Source organism: Netta rufina (assembly GCF_964035555.1).
Source record: "Netta rufina genome assembly, chromosome: Z".
Classification (NCBI taxonomy): Eukaryota; Metazoa; Chordata; class Aves; order Anseriformes; family Anatidae; genus Netta; species Netta rufina.
In genome coordinates, this window is record NC_140126.1 from 6,379,481 (window position 1) to 6,395,299 (window position 15,819).

At 59.2% G+C, this 15,819-nt stretch overlaps 1 protein-coding gene across 3 annotated transcripts; it reads left to right on the forward strand.

Moving 5' to 3' along the window:
* The first annotated feature begins 436 nt into the window (after positions 1 to 436).
* DNAJB5 (DnaJ heat shock protein family (Hsp40) member B5) lies at positions 437 to 15,207 on the forward strand. Of its 3 annotated transcripts, none has more exons than XM_084304829.1 (4): positions 437 to 559; positions 4,637 to 4,881; positions 7,810 to 8,408; positions 13,177 to 15,207. In XM_084304829.1, exons 1-4 carry the CDS (start codon positions 522 to 524, stop codon positions 13,408 to 13,410), a joined length of 1,116 nt encoding a protein of 371 aa, XP_084160955.1. In that variant the 5' UTR covers positions 437 to 521; the 3' UTR covers positions 13,411 to 15,207. The 3 variants fall into 3 exon arrangements, with proteins under 3 accessions (XP_084160955.1, XP_084160957.1, XP_084160956.1); XM_084304831.1 differs by lacking the exon at positions 437 to 559 and adding an exon at positions 4,423 to 4,531; XM_084304830.1 differs by lacking the exon at positions 437 to 559 and adding an exon at positions 4,434 to 4,563.
* Positions 15,208 to 15,819: the final 612 nt, after the last annotated feature.

Below are 15,819 nucleotides of genomic sequence, written 5' to 3' on the forward strand. Positions count from 1 at the left end.
GTGTCATAAAAGGGGCTTAACCCCATTCCCATGTAGGTGGTGGTGCCCAAGTGGGGCTGGAAATGAGGAACCCTATATGAGAAGGCAACACAGGGGCTTACCCCATCCCCCCACACCCCAATGGGGCCAAAAGTGGGGGCCCCTACCCCTTTGGGGTGGGGGCGTCCGGGATCCTAACCCCCTCCCCACTTGCCTATGGGGTCCCTGCGGGGGCTCAGCAGCAGGAGGGGGGGGGCTCGGGGGCGAACCCCAACCCCACGCAGGTGCCGGCACCCGAGTGGGGAGGGGTTGGGTGCTGTGGGGAAGGGGGAGGGCAGGCGGTGGGGAAGGGGGAGGCGGGCGGTGCGCGCGTGGGGGCCCGGGGATGGGGATGATTCATTGCGTGTACTCATGACATCGCGGGCTGCTTCCCTGCGCCTGCCAGCCGGCACGGGTGGCACTGCCTTGCCCCGACGCGCCGCGCTCCCCTCCAGCACCGCTCGGGGCTTCGCCCGCTCCCCGGCACCGGCACCGGCACCGCCATGCCGGCCATCCTGCTCTTCTGGAGCCGCGCCGAGAGGTAACGGCACCCCCCCGGGCACCGCAAGCCCTACAGGCTCGCTGACCCTACAGCACCGTCCCACCCCGTGTCCCTCCGACACCCCGAGGTCCTTCGGTGCGCGGCCACCAAGTTTCTCCCTCGGGCTCGGGGACGCTTTCGGGGGGTGAGGTCCCTCGGCGTGCCCCCCCCACGGCAAGAGGCATGAAGGTGACTTTATTCCAGGAGGTTTTGTGCCACCGGGAGCACCGGGGCTGCTGGATGCCTCCTGCCCCGGCACGGGGAGCGGTGTCGGCACCCGGGGAAAAGGGATGGGGGGGACACGCACGGGGAGACCCCCGTGGGGCTGGTGCGAAGCGCTCCCCGTTACTTTTTTCCGCCTCGTGGTGCATCGGCGCTGCCCTACTTTTCTCCTTCTCCGCGTGGCCCCGCCGTGACCGGCGCCGGGAGCGAGCGATTCATTGCCGGGGACACCGGGCTGCCCGTCACCGCCGCTTCTGCGGGGCTTGGGGGGCAGCTGCGCCGGGGGTGTTCAGGTATTTGGGGGGCTGAGGGTGGGCACCCCGTGCTGGGGAGCGGGGAGGGTGCCCGAGCTGGCGGCAGACAGACAGAAATCCTTTAATTCGGGAGCGCACCGCGCCGCTCCGCGCGCCCACCCGGCACCTCTCAGCTCAGGAAAGCGGTGAGAAAACCCCCGAGAGGGAAATCGCTGCCTGCCAAGCGACCTCGTGGAGGGGCTCCTGCTGCAGCAAAGCCCCCAAAAGGCGGCTGGCTGGCACCCCTGTCCCCAATTCCCCTCATCCGGGGGGTCTGAGGTCGGAGCCGCTTTCCCCATCCCCGCCGGGCTGAGGAGCCGGCGCGATGTTTAAAATCAAGGCAGAGCCTTGGAAGGTGACCGCCTGGACTCTGAATGTCTTTGTAAAGTTTCGGTAAGTGGCCCTCTCCCCGTGTCCCATGTGCTGGTGGCCGGGGGGACCATGAGCGCCCCGCGGTTCCCAGCTCCTCGCCGTGCCGTGCCGTGCCGGGGGCTCGCTCCCCCACCGCGGAGCGGAGCAGAGCGGAGCAGAGGGATTATGTCAAGGGATTGCTATTCAGCCGGCTCGCCGATCCAGAGGTTGCATGGTCTGATGTCATGTGCAGGGCTGGAACAAAGGTTTCTTTTCTTTTTTTTTTTTTAATTTAAAATTATTTAATTATTATTTCTTAAGGGGAGAACCGGGCGCTCGGCAGCGCAGCCGCGAGGTGCCGGTGCCTGCGTTTTGTTTTCCCAGTGCAGCCCCTTTCTCCCTAAGGCATTCGGGGGAAGAAATGCAGGTGCCTTACCCACCTCGAAGCCCCCCCCTGCTCAGCAGCTCCTCTCCCCCGCTCCCGAGAGGGTTAAATGGGAAGGCAGAGCCGGATGATTGAGCGGCTGGAGGGGGAGAAGAGAGAGAGGAGCCGTGGCGAGGCGCAGCTGATCGCGGGGAGGTGGGAGGGAGGCTGCGCGGGGACCGAGTCGTGTTTTACCACCGCACATGTGAGCGGCGCCTCCGGAGCGTGGCTTCACCCCAGGGGTCACCCGAACGTGGGGCGTGGGGACGGCGGCGCCAGGAGACGTGGGACCGTCGGATTTCGGGTCCCGGGACGGGACGGGACGCGGCGCGAGCATCCCCCGCAGGCATCCCCCGCACCCCCCTCCCACAAAGACCTCTCGAGGGTAAAGACCTTGGGTGGGTGTGGGGTGTGTGTGGGGGGGGTGACGATTTGGGGACTTTTATAGCAATTGCAGCAGGGTTTTTTTTTTTTGGGGGGGGGGGTTGGTGGGAACCATTTTGGGGTGAGATCCGTGCTTTGCGACCTCCGTGCTTTGGTCTGCGTGGTCGGGGTGCGACAAGGGGTTGAATTCAGCGCTGCCTTGTTTGACCTTGCTGGAGGAAGGTTTTTTTTTTTGCCCTGGGATCGTGCAGAAAAGGGTCTGTTGTCCATCGGGAGGCCAGGTCCTGTGCTGCCCGTGCCGCGGTGCCCAGCAGGTTGCCACCTGTCAGCACTCACAGCACCGCTGACCTTGGCCGCGCTGCTGGTTCCCTCGCCTCGCCTTCCCGTGGGAGGCTGTGGTTCGTGGCTTATTTTTACAGCATGGTGAGAAAAAAAAAAAAAAAAAAAAAAAAAAAGAGACACTTCAGGCCACCTCCGAAATGCCGGCTGGGGGACCTGCTGCATCCCCCCCCCTCCCCCTGTCACGGGCTGGGAGCCATCGGAGCAGACGCAGACGGTGGTGGGCACGGGGTAGAGCACCTCGTAATGGCTGTGTGGGCTCTGCGGAGACGGCTGCTCTTTGCACAGAAAGCTGGAGGGCTCCTGCCGGAGGCTGTGCTGGTAGGGAAACGTGCTGGCATTTAGAAGCCGGGAGCTGGAGATGCTGTAGGATGCTCTTCACGCCCCCAGAGGCCTTCCTGTGCCTCTAACAATAGCGCCGCGGCGCTGCCTCTCGCTTCTGCCCCTGACGCCCGTGGGGGGAGATGGTTTGGGCAGCGCCTGGTGTCTGGCCCCTTCCTCCAGATCTCCCAGTGAATGGCTCAGGGGATGGGGAATAAAGGGCAAAGCCAGTGGCTGGGGGCAAGGGGTCCCTCCAAGACCTCCACCGGGAGCATCTGGTTATGGACAGGGCACGGAGAGGGGGAGCACCTGGTTTGTGAAGGGCAGGGTGTGATGCAGAAACCCATCTGCTGGAGGGGCTCAAAGGGCTGGAGCTGCCCAGGTCGGTCTGTCCAGGGCAGTTCAGGGTTTTATGGAGCAAGGATGGGTCTGGGCCAAGCCCAGGAGAAAAAAAAAATAATTAAAAAAAAAAAAAAAAACAGGGACAGGGCTGGAGAGGGGAGTAGGACGTGAGCACAAAGATTGCGCTGAAGGTCGGAGGGTCAGCTGGGGGCAAGGTCTGGAGAAGAGCACGGCAAGGAGCAAGCACCAAGCTGTGCTCGGCCAGGTGGGTCTTGGCAGGGACAGGAGCTGAGAGTGAGAAAACCCAAGGGTGAGGAGCAATGGGAAACGTGCTTCGAGGAGCGTAAGCCTCGCTCGTCTTTTGCCCCGAGCAGTTGGTCTCGTGCCTCCTCGAGCTGCTCTCCGAATTTCCATGACTCCTCGCTGGGTTTGCTGCTCCAGCAGCATGCCTGTGGAGTGAATTAATTGCCCACCCTTTCCCTTTGGGTTTCGGCCACTGGGTTTTCAATGCCTTAGTATAGGCATGGCTCTGTCCTAAGCCTCCCACATGATGGAGAAAGTGAATGCAGGGAGCCGCTTGCCTGTGCTGACCTCACTGCGTCGTGTCAGGCTGCGATGACATTTTACCACCTCTTAATATTTCTGGCTTACTGCAACATTTAGCTGAAGACTCAAAGGGAGTGCAAGTCAGGCTAGAAAGCGTTTTTTTTTTTTAAAAAAAAAAAAAAAAAAGAGAGAGAAAGAAAGAAAAACCTCCCACCATCACAAGATGTTTCTGTCTAACGGCTTCATTCTCTCTCTGCTAAATACAAATTACAGCTCTGACATGCTGGAAGCACTTATCTCCAGCTGAATGCCAATTGCTTTCAGGAACAAAATGTTTGAAGTTCCTTTGAGGTGAGCGCGGCGGCGCAGTCCCTGCTGGCTCCCCGTCTGCGCCGCCGCCCCCCCAGCCCCTCCGGCCGCTCCTCTCCTTGCCCTGGGCTGGCGAAGCCCCGGGAGGCTGCCAGCAGGAGGCTGGGGAGAGGAGGGGGGACGGGGGCGGCCGAATTTAGACTGTCACGCCTCCGAGGTCGGCCTTGCCCCTATAATAACCCAGCGCAACGCCTCGGTGCTCCCCGTCCAGGATGACTCTCGGCACCCCGGAGCTCGGCGAGGCAAAGGCAGCGCCCAGGGACATGCGGGTCCTGCCGCGCTAGCGCGTCCCCGTGCCACTGCTCCGTGTCCCCGCGCTCGTTTCGGGCCCCTCGGGGGGAAAAAAAAGTGGACTTGAGGCGGCTGTGGTGCTGCTGGCCGGTGCGATGCGGGGAGAGGCGGCTCGGCGATAAGTGTGTGCCGCTCCCGTCTCCGTCCGCCCGAGCGCCGCGCTCGCCTTGCAGCCAGCTGTCTCTCTGCTTTCAGGAATAAGTACTCGGCACCAGGCAGCGTCGCCGTCATGGGGAAGGACTACTACAAGATTTTGGGCATCCAGTCCGGAGCCAACGAGGACGAGATCAAGAAAGCCTACCGGAAAATGGCCCTGAAGTACCACCCCGATAAGAATAAAGACCCCAACGCCGAGGAGAAGTTCAAGGAGATCGCAGAGGCTTACGACGTCCTGAGCGACCCCAAGAAGCGAGCCGTGTATGACCAGTACGGGGAGGAAGGTAAGGGGACCTGTGCTCCTGCTCCAAGGCAGGGCTGGCCGGGGCGTGGAGGCATCCTGGTGGCTGTCTGTGTGGGTCCAAGGAGGTTCATGTGGGGCTCGGGGGTGTTTTTGCACCCCCAGGGCTCACGCCTGCCTCCGAATCAAGGTTACTGGGAGCAGAAGCGGGGAGAGCAAACACTCCACCGACCCTGCTCCGCCTCGCTGCCAGAAATAATGTCCCGACCCATTTCTGTGCTGCAGCAGAGCCGCTTTTGCTTCTCTTCCCAGCTGGGGAGATGGCACTTGAGAGCTCCGCAGAGCTGCCTCCAAAGGGCGAGCGCTGAGCTGATGGGACTGAAAAGGAGCTCGCCTCCTGGGCCGTGCCCGCGCGCTGCGGTCACGCTTTAGCAGCCCTGCACTCGGCCTAAATTTCCCAGCCCGGTAATGTCCCTTTTTCCTGGATGTCCCCCCCGCAGGATCCCCAGCAGCGTGCTGGGTTGGAAGCGCTAGTCCCACTTTTCTCCCCGGTACAGGCTGACCTACATGAATCAAAGCTTTTCCCAATTTAAGTAATAGGTTTTTGTTTTGAAACTAAGTGGCTGCTGTTGTCCGCCGGTTGGCATGGAGGAGGAGAGCAGCTCCGCCACACACAGCCTTATTAGTCGAATATGGAAGACTGCAACCCCATTTGCTGAGGGTGAGGAGAGCACTGAATAGCATCTGCATTAATCAGCCAGGGACTTGGGTGCTTAAAAGAGCAGCAGGTCTGCCATGGACAGGCTGCTCGGAGGAGGATGCAGCCCCTCCTGTGTGCCCAGCAAGCGGGTCCATCCTCTTTGGGGACACCGGCAGGAGTACACAGTGGTTGGAGATCCCTTTATCAGCTCCATCCTGCTCCTGGAAGGCACGGGGAGGGCTCTCTGCTATTCAGAGGTGAACAGGTCTCAGGGTACAGAGTCTTGCCCCTGCCTGGTGAAATTACACTCGCTCCTGAAAGATGCTGGGGAACAAGGAATATCAGAAACTTATAGGAAAAACATGAAGGAGCTCCTGGAAGACGTGGCCAGGGGTGCCAAGTGCTGTCAGCAGCCAGGCTGCTGGGTGTGAAAGCTCAGACAGACCTGGGGGAACTCCCTCATGGTTTATCTGAGCGAAACTACCGAGCTGGGCAAAGCTTTGGGAAATCAGTGCCTGGCAGCACACGCTCTGCCTGTAGGAGTTGCTTAACCCGTTATTTCTGTCACGGCCACGAGGGACGCCCCGAGCCGCGGTGATTTGCTGCCGTTTAAAATTAGAAGCGGCTATCTCAAGCGAGAAAACCAGCATTTCCTTGGAGGCACTGCCGAAACCGGACCCTGCCTCTGCGCTGGCCTCTGGCTGGCGTCATGGGATTAAGGCAACTGCGTAAAGGTGAAACCTCCTGGCTGCAGCCTGCTGGGTTCGGGGGCTCTCCAGGGGTGACGGCAGCTAAAATAAGAGCGAGTTAAAGCAGGAAGGGAAAAATAACTGCAGAGGAGCAGCCCCCTTCCTTGCAGCGGGACGGGGAGGCTGGGCTTGAAGTGGGCCTGGTCCTGGGGCCACAGACAGGGGCAGAGTTTGGGTTGAATTACCCCAAAGAGGAAAAACAGCAGGGTCAATCCTTCTTGAGGGACATGGGGTTGTCTGGAGAAATGGCAGCGCTTGCTCCATTGGGCTCAAGCACAATGCTTTGATGCTTTTGGTGAGCTGTGCTGGTTGCCTCAGCCTCGGTGCTCTCCCCTCCCACTCCATGATTTTGGGAGTCTTGGGGCTTTTGGCCCCCCAGCAAGGGCAGGGCCTGGATTTCTTTGTGACTTGCAGCCACTCCCGAGTTATCCTGGAGCTCCCCAGTAAGTAGATTTTACCCTGCTGGCCCATAATCATGCACCTGGCCTCTTCCTTTTGTGACCCATCCTCCTGTGCAGACCGTGCCCCATCCCTGGCGCCAGGGGAAGCCGCATTCCCCTGCCTGGGTTTCTCTGTAATTCCAGCTGTGTGAGCAGGCGGACACAGCAGCAGTGCCCAGAGAGCCCGTGCAGAAAGTCGGGGCACTGCGAAATGAGATGAAAGACGTGGAAAGGCTTCATGGTAGAGGGGCAAACCCCATGAGCCCACCCCAAGCAGTGACTTCCACACCAGTCCAGCACTCCCGCAATGGAAAACCTTTTATTATCCAGAAAGCGCTTGGTTTTTTTTTTGGAATACATGGCCCAGGGGTGGAGAGTCAGTGTTTTGAGGATCTTTGGGGTCGCATGCACTGGGGTGGGCTCATGGGGTTTGCTTCTGCTGCCCTACAGCTCGGTCCCCATGCGTGGTATGGGCTCTGCAAGGGCACAGATGTTCGTGTATCAGGGCAGGGGCCAAGGGACAAGAGCCACCAACTACACGAGGAGGCTGAGAGCATCAGAACAGACCCACGGATTTGTCTACTCTGTTTGACCCCCCTGTATCTCCAGGGCAGTTCTGCCTGGGAATGGCTGCTGGAAGGTGCAAGCCTCAAACTTTTCTGTCGGTTTGTGAATTGGGCTGCTAGAGCCACAGCAGGAGGATTCCCACCCCCGTGGTGGAGGCTGGCCCTCGGGTCAACCCCTTTGGCCAAACGCGCAGCGAGCTGCTTCCCCGTGTGCTGGGGGGTGGCTGGGAGGTCTGCTGACCTCCCTGTGCTCTGCCAGCAAAATTCCTGATGGCTGCACAGTTGCTCACTGAGTCGAAAGCATTTTCTAACGTGCTGGGCACAATGCTCCCGGGCTGCGGCTGGCAGCGCAGTTCTCCTTGGGTAACAGGTAACTCACCCAAAACGCGTTTTGTGCAGCACAACTGGGTGCCGTGGAGCCAATGTGTTGACCGTGGCTGCACACACAGCTTGGAGAGCCAGCAGCTTTCTTCTGGCAGGGAGTGCTAACGTCTCACCTTCCCCCTTCTCTTCCAGGTCTCAAGACTGGAGGTGGCTCTTCAGGTGGCTCAGGGAACACTTTCCACTACACCTTCCACGGAGACCCCCACGCCACCTTCGCGTCTTTCTTCGGAGGCTCCAACCCCTTCGATATCTTCTTCGCTAGCAGCCGCTCCCGGGTGTTCAATGGCTTTGACCAGGAAGACATGGATATCGATGACGACGACGATCCTTTCAGTGCCTTCGGCCGGTTTGGCTTCAACGGCATTAACGGGGTTCACCGGCGGCACCAGGAGTCCCTGCACACGCGGAGGAAGGTCCAAGACCCACCCGTCATCCACGAGCTGAAGGTGTCCCTGGAAGAGATCTACCACGGCTCCACCAAGAGGATGAAGATCACCCGCAGAAGGCTCAACGCCGATGGCCGGACCATGCGGACTGAGGATAAGATCCTGAACATTGTCATCAAACGGGGCTGGAAGGAGGGAACCAAAATCACGTTCCCCAAAGAAGGGGACGCCACGCCGGACAACATCCCTGCTGACATCGTCTTCATCCTCAAGGACAAGCCTCACTCGCACTTCAAGAGGGACGGGACGAACGTGGTCTACACCGCAAACATCAGTCTTAAAGAGGTGGGTGTCAGTGGAAATGCCCTGGGTGAGAGGTGGCACGGGGTTGTGGCCAGGACAGGACCCGGTCCTCGTCCTGTGCCGAAGAGGAAGGACCAGGTAGGGTGTGAGAGACACGAGCAAAGTCCTCTGCAGAGAGGAGACCAGCTCGTGCTCAAGTTTTGGAGAGCCGCTCAGCCTCCATGCTGCAGGTAGGACGCGGGTACTGCAGTCCTGACTGAGCGTGCCGGGCTGCCTGAGCAAATACAGGTGGTATTTACCCATTTTCTCCCTTCCCCATATGTCTTGCCCTTCTATTTTAGCGTAGGGTATTCACATGTGGAGGAAAGCCCAGGTGCTCTGTAGCATCAAGGGAAACCCCAAGTTTGCTGACACCAGTCTGGTCCCTGCTTGCTCATGTTTGTGTCCTGGATGGTGCCAGGCACCACCCCACATGAGAGCAGGGTCACACAGGGAAAAGCAACACCTTGACCTTGCTGAGCGCTGCTTTAGCCCCGAACAGCTGCTTTCTTTGCTTCTGGCTTCCCTGGACAAAGGGCGAAATCTCAAAAAAAAGGCTGTGAGCAAAACTCAGAGCATCCAGGCTGTCAGTCCTGGAGGTCACAGTGAGACACCAGAGCAGCAAACTGTGTGAAGGTGGGAGAGGAAGGGGAGCTTACCCTAGAACAAGATGTGCCGTTTGCTGCTGCTGCTGCTGCCTAACTACCTTTTAATAAATCCCAGCTGGCAGCTGCATTTAACATTGACGTTTTTGGCAGCTGCCATTTGCTGTTCCTTTCAGACTGTAGACGCTGTCTGTCTTCTTAATGAGCTGATTTTTTTTTTTTTCTTTTTTGAAGACAGATTTATGTTCTCAAATACATTTAATAGAAATAAGCTCAATGGGCCAGACCTGAGGTAGGGAAACGTGAGCTCCTGAGTGTGCCAGCAAGTCAGAAGAGCTTTGCAACAGCTCCGCATCCCTGCTGGGGCTGTGACCAGCTACAGTGGGGGCAAGGGCAACCCTGTGGGGCAGGCAGAGCTGGGCGCTCCCGAAACAAAGTCATCTCAAATTAACCTGTGGGCTTGGGAGTTGAATTTCCTTTTGTGTTGCAGAGGGGATTCGAGTATGGAGGTTTATTCCTGCGGTGGCTGGCCCTGCTGGCCCCTCCAGAAATACTTGGGAGAGACTGCATTATTTATGGAGTCCTGCATGCCATATCTCAGATGTTTCCTTCTGTGCATTCCCGTATCTGTTAAAATTACCCCCCGGGATGCCTGTCCTGATGTCTGGCCCACGTTGGTCCAGGTTGATGCTCGCCACGTGCGAAGCTGCCCTGTGAGCAGCAAGCAGAGCAGCGCGCCCGGCCCCGTGCAGTGGTGCTGTGCCAGGGGAGGTGCTGGCTGCCTCCTGCCCCTGTGATCTCCATCCAGCTGCCTGTAAACAGGGCATTTGCTTCACGTCACGGCAGTCACGAAGAGAGACCGGTGGAAACTGCTGGTCCAGGCAAATTCCTCTGCTCTTTGAGCCGGGCTGCCTGTTCTCTGCGCTCCCTCACCGCAGACCGAACGTGCTGGGGATGCTCGGAGAGCTGCTGGCCTGGCTGCCAGCCCCAGCCTCCCGCTTGCCAGGGCAGGGCGAGCAGCGCTTTGCTGCTTTTATCTGACATGAGAAGAAGTAGCTGAAGTGCTCCGAAGCAGGAGCAGATGCCAGGAGCTCCCCGACACCATATGCCACCATCTCGGTGCGTGGCGGAGTGAATCACAGCACAACCTCTTCATCACCTAAGCCTACAGCCGTAGCCTCGAGTGCTTTCCTTGCACTGTTCATCCTTGCGAGTCTGCCTGTTTTAGCTTGAGCCTTGGTCTCTTTAGCTGCACAGCGGGGTGCCAGCAGGCCCGTGGAGCTGTGATCCCACTCCTGGTCATGCTGGAGACCCCTGGCCAGCATCTTACAGCCAAGGGGAGCAGGGCTCCCAGCCGTGGCCCTGCATTTGGGGCACTGGAGTAGGATGGGGTGACAGGAGGGCTTGGAAACTCAGCATCCTTATGGCCCCTTCTTGAACCTGAACCTGCTCTTCCGTAGGAACCAGTAGCACCCAGCACCCACAAACCTTTACCCATATCGTCTCTGGTGGTGATGGGCGATGCCACCGTGGTGGCCGGGCTGCCACTTCCCATCCCCACGTCCCAGCACCTCTGGTGCTCGCGTCCTCATCCCGCATCCCTCATCTGGGACAGCTGCTGCCGCCGCAGGAGGTGCGAGAGGGCTTCCCCAAGAGACTCGTGGGCTGCAGGGACGTGTCCGTGCCTAAAATTACAGGCGCACACCACAGTGGGAGGCCGAGGGAGGGCGGAGTGACACTGCTACGGCAGCTGCGCTCCTGGAAGGCAGAGCTTAGGCAGCACCCGCGGGTTTCACCGAGATGGAAGCGGCGCCTCGCGGCATCCTTCACCTGGCGTCACCTTCCTCGAAGCACCCAGGCGGCAGCATCCGACGGCCCCCCCGGTGCTGCCCGCAGAACGGGACCCGCCGCTGACCCAGATAAAGCTCGGTGCTTGCGGCTCAGCCATCAAACCCACGCTGGTTTCCTACCCGGGGATAAACCGAGCCTCTCCGCAGGATGCAGGGCAGCTCCGGGGCTGCGCTCGCTCGCGGGCACTGGTGTTGCTTCAGCTCCCAGCTTCTCAAATGCCAACCAAGCTGGGCGAGAAGGATCGAAAACAGGAACATACGGCAAAGGAGCGATCGCCTCTAATTCCTGCGTCTTGGCTCCGGGAAGGAGACACTGAGATCCTGTCTGCGCGCTCACCGCCTGCCTCTGCTCGCGTCCCTCTGCTTCTGCAGGGCAAGCACGGCGCTGAGCAGCAGCGCCCACGCCACGAGTCTGGTGGGAGCTCTCTGCTTGGTGTTCCTGTCCCTTGGGCTGGGTGCAAGCGTCCCAGCCACGCTTCTGCTGCCCTACTTTGGTCTCAGAAGCTCGTTCTGGAAGCTGAAGTAGTCGCCTGGCTTCCCTCTGGCCACGTTGTGGTGAGGACGGAGCAGGGGACAGCGTGTGAGTGGTCACCCCCTGCACTCCCCAGGTCCACTGGGTCGCAGCAAAACCTCCTCCAGAGCTAAGGCAGCACATCAGTTTTCTCTTGGCTTTTCTGCTGCAGGCAAAAGGGCGGTTGGCTGGTCCTGTCGGCTGGAAACCTGAGGTCTAGCCACTGTGCCTCTTCCCTTTCTGCTTCCCATTGCATGGCCAGAGATGTTTGCCTGGCAAATGTGGACCCATGCAGCCCACCGTGTCGCATGCTGGTGGGCACCAGCCAGCAGAAGGGCTCCAGCATCCCTGGGGTGATCCCTTCCCTTCAGCCTTCCCTTCCCTCGAACCCGTCAGAGCTGCGACTGTGCACCCCCTGCTCGCACAGAGCCAGCGATAAACCTCCTCCTGAAGCCTAAAAAATCTCGTCTGGGAGGAGACCCAGCACAGATGGGCTGTGCAAGGAGGCAGCAGGCTCCATCTTTCCTCTTCTCAGCTCACCTGAGCCCTAGAGCCAAGCCCAGCAGGGGTGGCTCTGCGCTGGCTTTGGTGCAAAGCCCTGGCACCGCAGCAGAAGCAGCGGCCTTCAGCCTCAAGCCAGGGGTCAGCGGGGAAGAAGGGCTGCGACTGCTGCTGCTCCCTTTTTCTTTGGCCCTGTTGCTTTTCCTGGCGAGGAGGCTGCACAACATCCTCCCCCACTCCCCTTGCAGGGTGTCTTTTGGGGACAGGAGGGCACCGGGACCCCCGTACCCCATCCCGAGGAGACAAGTGCTTTGCATGCAGGACAGGACCAACCCCATCAAATCCTCCCCTTCCAGAAGTATCGCTCCGCAGTCCTCCGTCAGCAGCAGCCTCTCTCCTTGCTGAAAGCCCGGAGACGCTGCTGCCCACGTGTACGGCAGAGCTGTCTGAGTTATTTAAGGACACCAGGATTTTCTTGCTGCATTCCCGCGTCACGTGGCTCGCTAACGCAGGGCGGCTTGCGGCTGCTGCCGGCTTCTGCAGGAGGCAGCGCCCGGCCCCAGGATGGAGATGGGGATGGGGATGGGGATGGGGATGAAGAGGGCAGCCTGGAAAATCAGCTCCTGGCTTTGCAGTGAGGGGACGTGGCTGCTTTGCAAGGGGGGGACGCGGCCACATGGAGGTCCCTGCAGCAGGGATGCAGGGCACGCCGGAGCCACTCTCCCCAAGCCTGCAGTTTCGGGGAACCGTCTCGTTCTTGCTTCTTCCTTCTTGGGCCACCAAGGTATAAAAATAGCTGCAGGGCAGTGGCGCAGTGCAGTAACCCAACCCTTTGCCTGAGCAGGGGCTGGCAGCGGGGAGCAGCCCCGCGGGGCCCCCAGCTTCCAGGAAAGCGCGGTGCCGTGCCCCGTGCCGGCGTAACCTTCGGGAGGCTTTGGCCGGGGCGGGGGGCACAGGCTGTGCTATAGATAACCCCCGGGCTCCGAAGGGTGACAGCTGATGAACCGCAGAGGCATCCGATGAGCTCAGCTGGGCTTTCGGCTGTCCCCCCCCCCCCTCCCCTCACCCTGCTGGGCTCCCAGATTGGGTAGCGAAAGGGCTAAATTTGGGCTGCCCTGTTGCTGCGAGCCGCGGGGCGCTCGCTGGGAGGAGCAGGGGATGGGGAGCGGGGATCCTGCCACCCGTGGGGCTTCTGTCCCACAGTGCTGGGGACGGGGAGCGGGGCTGGGGTCTCTTTGGGTGCACCCCTGGGTGCCATGGGGCTGGCAGCCCGGCTGACGGCGTCTCCCTGCTTCTCCCCACAGGCCCTGTGCGGCTGCACCGTGAACATTCCCACCATCGACGGGAGGGTGATCCCGCTGCCCTGCAACGACATCATCAAGCCGGGCACAGTGAAGAGACTGCGCGGGGAAGGGCTGCCCTTCCCCAAGGCCCCCAACCAGCGAGGAGACTTGATCGTGGAGTTCAAAATCCGCTTCCCAGACAGAATAGCTCCCCAGACGAGACAGATCCTCAAGCAGCACCTCCCGTGCTCCTAGAGCCCCGGGGACTCTTCTCCAAGCAGCAATACTCCAAACGCACGTGCCACAGCATCCGGCCCACACGGAGCAGAGGTGCCAGAGCACTTTCAAATGCAAAAAACCCACTTTCCTTCCCCAAAAGTCCCCATCCATCCCTCCCACCCCTTCCCCTCTCAGCCTGTTTTCTACTCCAGCAGCGGGGGAATGGTGAGCGCAGGCTCCTGCCCTCGCAGCTCTCCTCGCTGCCAGCCTTTTCTTTTGTTTTCTTTTCTTTTTCTAGAGGTCCAGCTTTGCTGCCTTGCACAAGCGAGCGGCACGGGCTGTTTGCCCGGGGAGGTGCATCACTTTGTGGTTTTTGTGTCACCTGCTTTTCCAGCCAACCCTCTGACTAGAGGATGGGCTCATAGGGGTTAAGCGCAGTGTAAATAGGACTTCACAGGATCTCACATCCACCCCCCGTGTTAGTTTTCTCCTTCCCTCTTTGATACTTGCTGCTGTTCGGGGTCCCGGCCATACCGAGGTGCCAAGGAAACTCCTGAGCGCGTACGGCCAAGGGACCGCTCCTGCGCGCGGTGGCCACTGTAGCCGGACCGTTTCTAACCGGGGACCACGGTACCTCGTGCTACTGCGGTCCACTCTCCTGTGCCAAGACCACCACCGAGCATCACCTGTGCCAATCGACGGAGCTCAAAGCACTTGGGGATGGTCCCTTCCAGCCTCCTGCCCCCGCTGTCCCACGCACCTGCTGCCGGCCGGGGGGACAGGGGAGCCCAGGGTGGGAGCTTTCTTGTTCAGATGTGTTGAGTTTGCATTGCTGCTTTTTTTTTATACATATATTTAGCTTGTTAGGTAAACTCCGTAAGGGTTTGCTCTGCCCGTTTTGGGTTTCCTGGAGTGGTTCACCCCGACTTTTGGGGCGCGGCTCAGCCATACCAACATCATGCCTGTGAGAACGTAGTATGTGTGTAGCACAAGTCTGGGTGCAAAAGCAGAGCCAAGCGTCAGCAGAGCTGTGGTTTTGACAAGCGTTTGAGTTCAACCTTAGGGATTTTATTAGGAAGAGAAAGGCACGTGTATATATTTTTCTACAGGGACGTTTAATTCAGGAGGTAATTCTGGGTGTTATGGTGGAGCTGGAAGGAGCATGAGGCAATCTGCTTGGTGGTTTTGTTTTTAAATGCTGTATTTTTTTAAAAACTTTGGATTTCCATCAGGAGAATTTTTATATTTCTTACCTTTCTTGGTCAACTCTGCCTCTTGCCAGTTTTTCCCAGGAGGGGTCCTGCAGAACAGGCGGCACAGCCGACCTGGCTCTGTGTGGCTCCTCCACCGCCTCAGCTCCACATCTCCAGCCCGACCAGCACCGAGAAAACCAAAACACCCTCCTCCCCCCCCAGGCATCCTTTTTATAAAGAGAAATCAATGACTTGAAATAGGGATCCTGGGGGGTTCAGCTCATGGCACAGCATCCTCTGAGCTGGTATGGGGTGTATAGCTGTACAGTGCATCATATACGGCGGGAGGACGGCCTGTGCCATGGCCAGGGCACGGGGAGAGGAGACCTCTTAAATTAAATTAAAGCACTGCTTAATTTTGTGACCAGTTTGAATTCAGGTTAGGGCACGACGCCTTTTCCCTCCGCCGTTCCCTGTGGAGTTCGATGTACGGAAACCTGGTGGACACTGATGGAGTGAGAAGACAGGTCAGCACGCAGATGCAAGCTGCTTTGTTTTTCTCAGTTTCAATGAGACCTGAATGTTTTATAGTGGTTCTTTTTTTTTTTTTTTTTTTTTTTTGTAATTTTTTTTTTTTGTAATGTCAGTATTGAGAGAAAAATAAAGTATTTTAAAAAATATTAACTCCTTGGTGCGCGTTGTGATAGGAGACACAGGGGCTGTGGTTGCCCTGGTGCCGGCAGTGGGGCTGGGGAAGGGGCTCAGACCCCCGTCCCGATTAGTACTGGGGGGGACCCCATTTTAGGGCTCTGCATCCCTTCAGGGCTCCCAAAACACAACCAACATGGGCAGGGGAGTGCAATTTCAGCCAAGATGCCATGAGAATGGAGGCCAGGGTGGGCGAGGAGGGGCTGTGGGCAGTGGGGTGCCGTGGCAATGAAGGGGGCTGCCTGGGGACACAGCTCTTCTCAGAGATCCCTGTAGGCCTCCAGCCCCAGATGGTGGGCAGAAAACCCCCAGCAGGGGCTGACGATGCTGACAGGGCTGCCATGGGGCTGGGGTGCCCCACAGGGCAGCTGCGGCTGGCCCAGGGCCGCTGTGGGGCTGTGGGGACCCGGGCCCCACAAGGAGCACGGCCGGGGCCTGCCCTCTGGTGGCAGGAGAGAGCGGCTGAGGGGGGGAAATGTCGCCTCATTTCCAACCTAAATGTCTCCTCATTTCCAGCCTGAACCTCCCCTGGTGCAACTCGAGG

Excerpts from the sequence above, each read along its gene's own strand:
- DNAJB5 (XM_084304829.1), top strand. The coding sequence starts at position 522 with ATGCCGGCCATCCTGCTCTTCTGGAGCCGCGCCGAGAG. Across the intron at positions 4,882-7,809 it reads TGACCAGTACGGGGAGGAAG|GTCTCAAGACTGGAGGTGGC; the intron begins GTAAGGGGACCT and ends CTTCTCTTCCAG. Across the intron at positions 8,409-13,176 it reads CAAACATCAGTCTTAAAGAG|GCCCTGTGCGGCTGCACCGT; the intron begins GTGGGTGTCAGT and ends TTCTCCCCACAG.